Source organism: Peromyscus maniculatus, chromosome 7 (assembly GCF_049852395.1).
Source record: "Peromyscus maniculatus bairdii isolate BWxNUB_F1_BW_parent chromosome 7, HU_Pman_BW_mat_3.1, whole genome shotgun sequence".
NCBI lineage: Eukaryota > Metazoa > Chordata > Mammalia > Rodentia > Cricetidae > Peromyscus > Peromyscus maniculatus.
The window spans coordinates 62,612,401-62,621,935 of record NC_134858.1 but is presented as its reverse complement, the minus strand read 5'-3'; the positions used below and the strand labels follow the sequence as shown (position 1 = coordinate 62,621,935).

At 55.0% G+C, this 9,535-nt stretch overlaps 1 protein-coding gene across 2 annotated transcripts in view; it reads right to left on the bottom strand.

Moving 5' to 3' along the window:
- Positions 1 to 836: 836 nt before the first annotated feature.
- The window catches only part of Igdcc3 (immunoglobulin superfamily DCC subclass member 3), a 41,855-nt gene continuing 33,156 nt past the window's right edge, over positions 837 to 9,535 (bottom strand). The window contains exons 5-14 of one of the 2 annotated variants that reach the window (XM_006979353.3): positions 9,046 to 9,183; positions 7,586 to 7,744; positions 6,472 to 6,637; positions 5,975 to 6,222; positions 5,616 to 5,780; positions 5,141 to 5,332; positions 4,908 to 5,012; positions 4,014 to 4,152; positions 3,721 to 3,925; positions 837 to 2,730 (exon numbers count right to left, since the gene is read on the bottom strand). In XM_006979353.3, coding sequence (XP_006979415.2) covers positions 2,533 to 2,730; positions 3,721 to 3,925; positions 4,014 to 4,152; positions 4,908 to 5,012; positions 5,141 to 5,332; positions 5,616 to 5,780; positions 5,975 to 6,222; positions 6,472 to 6,637; positions 7,586 to 7,744; positions 9,046 to 9,183 — 1,715 coding nt within the window. In that variant the 3' untranslated portion in view covers positions 837 to 2,532. The remainder of the gene's footprint in view (positions 2,731 to 3,720; positions 3,926 to 4,013; positions 4,153 to 4,907; positions 5,013 to 5,140; positions 5,333 to 5,615; positions 5,781 to 5,974; positions 6,223 to 6,471; positions 6,638 to 7,585; positions 7,745 to 9,045; positions 9,184 to 9,535) is intronic. The other variant, XM_076576522.1, reaches the window with a different exon arrangement.

The following is a 9,535-nucleotide window of genomic DNA, read 5'->3' as shown; positions in this document are numbered from 1 at the left end:
TGCAGGTGTGTGTGTGTTGGGGCTGGGGCTTGCCTTGATTGCTTTTTATCTCATTTATTCTGTGTGTGTGTGTGTGTGTGTGTGTGTGTGTGTGTGTGTGTGTGACATCATCTCTCACTGAACCTACATGACTTGCTTTAATAAACCATATAGCAGTTGTATGATCATTTCTAACCTGGCCCTCGTGACACTGTGTTACCGATACATTGTGTATTAAAGCAAGTCCTGAGGGATGATCAAACTTAGGGAAATAGATTATACCAATGGGAAGAGGGTCAGGCCAGTGAAGCTGAGTAGAACAGGGATTGCTGCCCACTCCCAGGCCCGCCCAAACCACAGCTCATAAGCAGTGTAGATGCCATGTTGGAACACATTACTGGGCACCAGGCACTCGGAATGGGTTTTGAGCCCTGGTTATTACCTGGCTGGTGGGAGGAGGGGGTACTAATGTAACCGAGGATGATCCTGAACTTATCAGCCTGCCTCCACCTCCCCAGTGCTGGGATGATAGGCGCTCACTCCCATGCCTGGTTTATGTAGTGCTGGGGATGTACCCCAGGGCCTTACGCTAGGCAAGTACTCTGCCAACCGAGCTACCATCCCAGCTCCTCCCCTTTCTTAGTTATATATCTAATAATGGAAATTATTACTGGCACAGCTACTTCATGAGGCCATGCGTAGACATGTGACCTGCTCACACTGTGCCCACTTGTGGGTGCCTCACACAGTTCTGAAGGTTTGGTTACCATGATCCCAGGCCCTGTGAGGGTCCTTTCCCCAAAATGTGCCCCCGCCCAATCCCCAGAACCTGATCCAGTATCAAAAAAACCTCAATGTTCACTTTGGCAACAGTACTTTTATTCAGTTAAAATGAATAGACTGTGACAAACCCAGGCCAGGCCAAGGAGGTGGCCAGTTCCTCTCCCCACAGCCCCTCTGAGCAAAGGAGAATGAGGCAGAGGGTTGTCCCTCAGAGTGGGAAGAGCCCTGGAAGCCACCTATCGTTTGGGAGAAGGGACAGACTGCCCTTCCCAAGTCCACTTGGACAAGACTCTAGTTCCCTAATAAAACGCCACAAATTCTACCTTTATCAGCTAATTATCTAAAGTTCAGGGCGGGCAGTCCCGAGAGGATTTGGGGTCAGGGATTTTATGTTCTAACCTCATTTTTAAGGAATACATTTATCCCCCCCCCCTTTTTTTCTTTAAAAAAAGTTTACCTTCTGCTATTTAAAAAAATGTTTCTGAGTGTAACCAAAAATAGGTACTTTTTCTTTCTTTCTTTCTTTCTTTTTCTTCTTTTTAACCTAAGGAGTTCAAAGAACAATATAACAGAAAAGAGAGATAAAACGTAAACACACCTCATACAAAAATAACTCCTGGCCACCCCTGCTGACTGGGTAGGCCAGGTTACCTGGGTCCCGTGATACAGAAAGCTGGGGTGCCTCTGTGGGGGTGTACCCACTCCAAATAACGCAGTACATTCCAGGGACTGGGCCCCCGTGTCTGGGCAGGACAGGAGACAAGCCTCCAGGTTATGTCCTACCTTCCCCAGGCCCAGGCAGGGAGGATTATAGGGGTCCCACTGGCCAGTGGGTTGTCTGAGAAGGTCAGAACAAGGGCAAGGAGACACAGGGGTGGAGGGCAGGTGGTATGCAGGGGAGTGACTTGTTTGGGACAACAATTTATACTTCAAGAACAATCTTCCTGGTTTTTGGCTTGTTCCACATTTTCTCCCCGGCCAATTTCATCTCTGTTTCTGTAAACCCCAGGGTCACTTAGCCATAGCCTCCTCTTCTGGGGGAGAGACAGGCGAGGCTAGAGGAGAAGCAGGCTTAGCAGGGTCCAGTGACAACAGGGCCCACGTACCACGGGCCTGAGGTTTGAGGTAGACGGTTTCTTTCACACTTGGGAAAGCGGCTTTTGTTTTGTTTTGTTTTTTTCTTTTCTTTTTTTTTTTCTTCTTTTTTCTCCTTTTTCTTTTATTCAGGGCAAGAATATGGGGTGAGAGGGGAAGCCAAAAGGGGGCTTGAGGTAGGAGTGCATTCGGGCTCTGTGGGGCAGGGGGGCTGAGGCTACTGCCCGGCTGCTCCCAAGGACATTCATTCCGGCTGAGGTAGGTGCTGAGAGTCAAAACAGCTAAAATCCATCCTGAGAAAACAAGATCGGAGCAGGCCGACAGCATCAGGGGCCAAGCCACAGTGGGGACATATTTCTGGAGCATAATTCACTTCCTCTCTTTCTTCTTTCTCTCTCGTGTTTTTTTCGACTTTAAATTTTTGATTTTTAAAGGAAAACTTTGTTTCATTAGAAGGCGTGTGGGCAGCAGGCATTGGTGAGGGGGCATTAGCTCTGGTAGGGGAGATGCCTTCCTGTAGGACCCACTGGCTCCTCGGGTTTCAGAACCCTGTCCTTCAATCAAGCTAGAAGCACTGGCGAGCTCCTAGAACCATCCAAGTCCCACGGAACAGGAAAAAGCTCGCCTTCGACCTGAGAATGGGGCGCCGCCCCTCCGGAACACACCAACACTGGCTCACAGGGACGCTGGGACTGCTGGAGGCTGGGTGGCCTGTCCCTCACCGAGGAGGCCTACATTCTGGGGTTCTGGAGCAGGCCCAGGCCCTGCAAAGGGGGACTTGGCCTCTGCTGTCCTTCCTGCCCCAAGGTTGAAGCCTTGAAGCTGTACCATGGAGAGCTGGGTCTCCCCACATGGAGCAGGGGCCGAGGGATCCTGAGGAAGGAAGTCAGTATCAGAGCCAGAGGCGAAGATCAGTCTCCATCCCACCCCAGGGTGTGGGTCCAGCAGATGTGTCTAAACTTTTCACACTGTGACACAATCATCAAAAAGATCGGGCTGGAGAAAGTCACATAGGAAAACCCTTTCTCTCAGGCCAGGCAATGGCGGCGCACGCATTTAATCCTAGCACTTGGGAGACAGAGGCAGGTGAATCTCTGTGAGTTCGGTTCCAAGACAGCCAAGGCTACACAAAGAAACCCTGTCTCAGAAAACAAACAAACAAACAAAAAAACAACTCCCCCATCAAAAAAAACAAAATCTTTCTCTTTTTTCTTTGCAACAAGGTCTCACTGTGTAGCCCTGGATGACCTGAAACTTGCTATGTAGACCAGGTTGGCCTCAAACACACAGATCCACCTGTCTCTGCCTCCTGAGTTCTGGGATTCAAGATGTGAACCACCAAAGCTATAATCATAATTTTTTAAAAGAGGGTACCACGTAGGCTTGCTCTCTATGTAGCCAAGGCTAATCCTGGAATTCTGATCCGTGTGCCTTTACCTTCTGAGTGCTGCTGAGAATACACCACCATACCCAGCTCATCCTGTTTTTTTTTTTCTTTTTTGGTTTTTCAAGATAGGGTTTCTCTTTGTAACCCTGGCTGTCCTGGAACTCACTCTGCAGACCAGGCTGGCCTCAAACTCATGGAGACCCACCTGCCTCTGCCTCCCAAGTCCTGGGATTAAAGGTGTGCGCTACCATTCCTGGCCAGTTCATCCTGTTTTAAGTAAATTTACGGTTTTGTGTTGGGTCACATTCATAGCGCTTATCGCCAAGTGCAGAAACTTGTGGCCTGAAGGCTGCAGAATGGGTGGGCCTGGCCAGGAATTAGGTGCCCCAGGAAGATCTTGCCCCGTGACCGAAATGGAGGGGCAGGATGGGGGAGTCCGCGGCTGAGGGAGATGGGTGGGAGGCATGAACACTCACAGTGGACCTGGAGCCCGGCTGCCCAGCGGATCCAGTTGGGAACAACTGCTCCAACTCCTTGGCATCCACGTGCTTCGCATCTCGGCCTAGCTGGCCCCCCTCTCCTCGGCTCACTCCATTCAGGGCCAGGATACCAGGGTCCCTCTGGCTCCGGGGACCTTGGGGAGGGGAGAGCTGGTTTTCCACATCCTTGCACAGGAGGACCCTAAGAGATGAGCCGAGTGTTAGGGGAGTAGCCTTGGGGACAGAGGCAGAGGGCTGAGGTGCCAGTTCCTCCCAGACTCAGGACCCACCTGCCCCTCTGTCCAAACAGGAGGAAGAGGACACAGAAGACGATGCAGGTGACTCCGATGTGGATGCCGATGACAATGCCTGTGGTGGATGGATGGTTGGTGACATCTTCCTTCCGGCAGTCACATGGGGGACTCAAGGCTAGAGGGCAGGGCAGGTTGGGGCACAGCTTGCCTGGCCTGAAGCAAGACGCCCCAGCCCTCTTCCTCTGCCTGAGCCCAGCTCAGGCTTTCAGGTCTTTCTTATAAGTTCCAAGCACCGGCTCTGAGCCAGATACCAAGACTGGTGCTGTTTAGTTCGAGACAGGGTTTCATGTATCCCAGGCTAGCCTCAAACTCACTATGTAGCTGAGGATGGCCTTGAACTTCTCATCCTTCAGCTTCTACCTCGTGAGTGCTGTGATTATAGATGCTATGCCTGGTTTCTGTGGCATTGGGGGTGGAACCCAGGGCCTTTGTAGACGACTAGGCAAGCACTCAGCTGAGCTGGATTCCTAGCCAGGACAAGTACGTTGTTTTGTTTTTTATGGACTGTTTCATCCTTGCCATAGTTTTATAAAGTAGGTATCATTTGTTTTGTTTTTTTGGAGCTGAGGATCGAACCCAGGGCCTCTCGCTTGCTAGGCAAGCCCTCTGCCACTGAGCTAAATCCCCAACCCTAAAGTAGGTATCATTAACCCTGTCTCCTACTGGGGGAAAACAAAAACAAAAACTTGAGAGAAGTTAAGCCACTTGCGCAAGGTCACACAGCTGAAAAGCTGCTCAGTTAAGCTTCAGGCTTCTGTCTAAGCTGTGTGCATGGGGGCTACAGTGTTCTCCCTCCTACCTAGTCTTCTTGCCACCCATTTCCTTCCCCTCAGGCTGGGCTGCAGCCCATGTCCTACCCTCAGCCCTCACCTGTCCTCTCAGAGGCTCCCTTCAAAGACACGAAGCGGACCGTGGCGTTTCCGTCCCCGTGCTGGTTGTAGGCGAGGAGTTTCACCTCATACACGGTGCTGGGGTCTGCAGGAAGCAGGGCTACTCTGTCAGGCTTCCCTGCCAGGCAGCTCTGTCCTGGCAGGGAAGGGACGCCACCCCTGGCACCCAGTGGCACCCCTTGCCCGCCCCCTCCCTTGCCCTGCAGGTCTCACCAAGCTGGCTGAGGTTGTATGAGGAGACCGTCCCGGGGAGCAAGATGGGGCCAGTGAAGGAGGCGGCGCTGGCCGGGCGGTAAAACAGCTTGAAGCCCCCGTTGTGCTGGGCTAGCCTGGGCCAGGGCTTCCACAGCAGTTGCAGAGAGGAGCTGCCCAGCAACCGCACGGATAACGGAGGTGGGAGCGGGGCTGGAGGGCCAAGATGTGAGCAGTCAGTCGGTGGAGCTCCGGCTTTCCACCTGTGACCTAGAACCCCAGGACGTGACAGCCCTCTGACCCCAGGCACAGGGCATGCACAGCCTGACCCAGACAGCACCACCTTTCCTCGAAGTAGAAAAAGCTGCCCCTTCCTCCCAGCACAGGCGCAGTCTCCGGGCCTGGCACCTGGTACCCACACAACCTAGACAGCTGTATGCCCTGGCTCCGCTCTCATAGACTGAACTTCTATGGTTTTGCATCCCATCCTCCTTACCTTCACCCAGGGTGCTGGCCAGGGTGGGGACCGAGGCTAGGCTGGCCCCCCTGGGTGTGTAGGCCTTGATGTAGAAGCTGTACGCTGTGGAGGGCTCCAGGTCTCTGACCAGGTGCTGGAAGGTACTCTTGCTAACGGCTTCCTGGTACTCCAGCTTCGGTGAGTCTGGGAGGCAAAGGGCGGTGCCAGGGAGTGTTCAGGGAGAGGAGGGGGTCTTGGAAGCTCTGGGGGGATGGGGTGGTCAGGGAGCAGGGTGTGGAAGGGAAGGAAGGTTTTGGGTCAGGATGGGTGTGGTCCACAGGGGTGGCTATTGTGAGTGAGGGCGGGTGACAGAGCTCTCCCTGACGGCCACTACCCACCGGCAGCCTTCCTGATGTGCAAGACGTAGCCAATGATCTCCTTGGTGTGGGCTAGAGGCTCACTCCAAGACACTCGAACCTCAGTGGAGGACACCGAGACCGCGCGAACATTGCGTGGGGGGCCTGGCAGCCCCTCGGCCCACAGCACGGTCAGCCTGGCACTGGCCTGGGACGAGCCAGCAATGTTCTCAGCCACACATTGGTAGATGGCCTCATCTTCAGGGCCGACTCCAGAAATGCTCAGTGTGCTGGAGGAGGAGGGAGAACCTCAGAGGTCGGCCACACCTCCCGCCTGAGAGAGGGAGGGACTGAGCCCCCCCTCCTCAAGACTGAAGGCCCAGGTCCCAGACCCCATCTCAGCGCTCTCCCCCGGCTAGAGACACACACTTACATCTGGGTCACTTATTTCAGCCCACCGTCTCTTCCGACGATAGCACCCCAACACACACACACACACACACACACACACACACACACACACGCACGCACGCACGCACCTGTTGTTGTTCTTGAGCCTGACGTGGCCTCCTGGCCCCAGGACTTGTCCATTCTTCAGCCACGTGACATGAGGAGGAGGTTCACCTTGAGCCTGGCAGGTGAACATGGCTGTGGTTCCAGCCGGCCTGGAGATGGACTGAGGATGCTGGACAAACTCTGCCGGGGCTGAGTGGTGAAGAGAGGAATCAGGGACAGCCACAAATGAGGAGGTGAGGAGGAAGGGGTGATGGGTCAGAGAAGAGTACTCTAGGTGGGCCAGGAGAGGCTCCCTCCCTTCTTCCTTCACCCTGGCATCTAGGAATAGGACTCCATCTTAAGGACTATTTAAAAGACTGATGTCTGTATCCGAAAGCAATCAAGCTGAGCTCCCTGCTCAGGAAATTGTTAAATAAATAAATGTGCTAATAGGGCTGGCCGCACCTCCAAGGCTGTAACGACAGGAGATGGATGAGCCCCCCCCCTTCACCACCCAATTCCACTTCCCTCCAATGCACGGCCTCCAGCCTCTATTAACACCCAAGAATAAAATCCTCCATCACTTTCCTGTGGACGGATTAACGGCACATAGCACGCGAAACAAACGGCATTTAAGTTCCTACTTCCCCATTTCCCATCTCTGTTCCCATGCCACGGGAGGGGAGGCGGTCAGGGGAAAGCCCCGGGAATGGACATTGAGGCTGGCTGTGGGCCCCACATCTTGTGAGCAAGGTGGGAGCTACTCCGTGAGAGGGAGGTGACAGGCACGCTGGAGCGCACAGCAGGCAGGTGTGAGCGTGGAAGTGCCACATGTGCCACATGTGTGAATGAAGCGGCTCCGCGGGAAGGGCCACGTGTGAGCCAGGGGAAGGACCTGCTGATATCAGAAAGTGGCGGTGCTTTCCAAGCTGGAGGGGTGGCACTCCCATGGGCTGCAAGTCAGAGAACGCCATACCCCTCTGGGGCTAGTACTCATGTTCTGGGGAGGACCTGTGTCTCTGACCCGGCCAGAGACTTAGGAGAGGCCAGGCTGAGGCTAGGCAGCTTGCAGGAATAGAAGGTACTGATCTCTGGTACAAACCAGAGGTGCTGGGGAGGCGGGGGCTGGGGCATGGGAAGGGTTTGGCTGCTCTGTACCTTGTACCACCAGCCGGCCCTGGGCTGTCCTCCTCACCCGGGTGCCGGGCCTGTTGGCCGCACAGACGTAGACACCTGAGTGCTGGACGGTCACATCTGAGATGATGAGGTTCCCTGTGCCCAGCACCTGGATGCCCTCCACCCCGATGGGGCGGCCATCTACAATGGAAGCGGAGGGGGAATGAGCAATGTCAGGAGTGTGCAAGGTGGGAAGGACGAGAACATTCCAGAAGGCTTGCCCCTTTACCAGTCTTTCGGAAAGCCCAGGCCTATGGCTTTGGTACCATCCCTCCGCACAGCTCCAGAAGTGGCAGAAAAAACTCAGAATGTGAGCCCAGCAGCAGGGGCCGGAGTCCTGATTCTAGCGTGGTGATTGCTAGCTGGTTTCGCTCTTGCTTTTTTTGTTTTTAGGCAGAATCTCACTGCACAGCCTAGGGTGACATCCTCCTGCTCCAGCCCCTAGTCCCTTCTACCTAGTCCCTTCTCCTTGAATCCATTGAGAATGTGAATCTGATCAGCAGTTGTGAATTCCATGGCTGAGTCTCCGTCCTACTCCAGGATGCTGAGGCACATGCCCACGAATATAAAGGCTCTAAGAAGTCCCCTCAGCAAAGAGCCTTGGTTAGCTTTGTTTCCCACACTCGTTAGGCCCCTGGGCCATTCTTTTTCTCCTGCTAGGCCATACTTTGGGAAATGATGGAGCAGATGGCCCCTGGAGTGCCTAGTGGCTCCTGATGGTAGCCTACCCTTTCCAGCCTCTCCCTGGGACCCAGGCCCTCCCCCCACCCCAGGGATCAGATTAGCAGAGCCAGAACACAAGGAGACAGCTCCCCATTCAGGCCCTGAAGTGGTGAAATCTACTCCATTATCCCACAGGGCCCCTCCTTCCCCCATCACTCAGCTGCTAGTGTGGCGTGGTCTCCTTGTGAATGCGGCCCCACCCCAGCCCTGTAGAGGCTCCCTCCCCCCCAGTGACCTTTCGGCCCATCTGCACCCTTTCACGGCTTTCTTCTGTTGCCTGGGGATTCTGGCTGGGGCGACTTGGGAGCAGGCAATCCCTGAGAGGGGAGAGCAGAGCCAGGGTGGGACGCTGGCTGAGATTTTGAAGGCGTAGGATTGCGTAACCGGGGGGTGTGGCCAGGGCATAGAGGGTGGGGCGGGAGGGACAGGACTGGGTGCTGAGGGCTGCTGAGCGCTTTGGGGGCGAGAGAGACACTGAGGGAGGACTGTCTATACTCGGTAACCCAGGGAACTAAGCCAGCCCCGCAGGGAGAGAGAGAATGCAGCAGCAGGCTGACCTCCAGAGAAACTCAGCCCCTTCCCAGGCCACAGGGAGGGGATTGACCCTTGGAGAGAACAAATACACTTTCAAGGCCCCCAGAGCTGGGTGATGAGACCATGAGACCAGCCCTCCCAGGGGGTAGGCTGGCCCGAGAGCTGGGCCTATGGATAAGGCTCACCCAGGCGGCTCCAGGACACAATGGGGCGCGGGTTGCCCGTGGCGACACACTCCAGCACTGCGGTCTGGTGCACCGTCAGGGTGAGGTTCTCAGGCCCCACAAGGATGGTGGGCTCCTTGTAGACCCCGGAGCCTGAGCCTGGGAGGAGAAGACCACATTTCCTTATTCCAGTTAGAAGCTTTTCCATTTCCTGGCTCCCACTCATGACCCTGGATACACACATACCAGCCCCAAATCAAGTTTTGAGGACAAAGAGATGTTGGGGAACCTGAGGGTCCCGACAACCATCTTTCCTCTCCCAGCCACGCCTCCGGCATCGGGACAGCCCAGGGATCTCTGGGAAGAGATGCTTCTCAGGAAGGGAGGGCTAGAGACCGGCCTCAGCTGCCTCTGGCTTGTGCTCACAGGGCCTCCACACACACTGGGGAACTGGGTCTGTCTGGGAGTAGACCAACTGGGGTGACTGAAGGAACTGGGCAGGCCGAGGGAG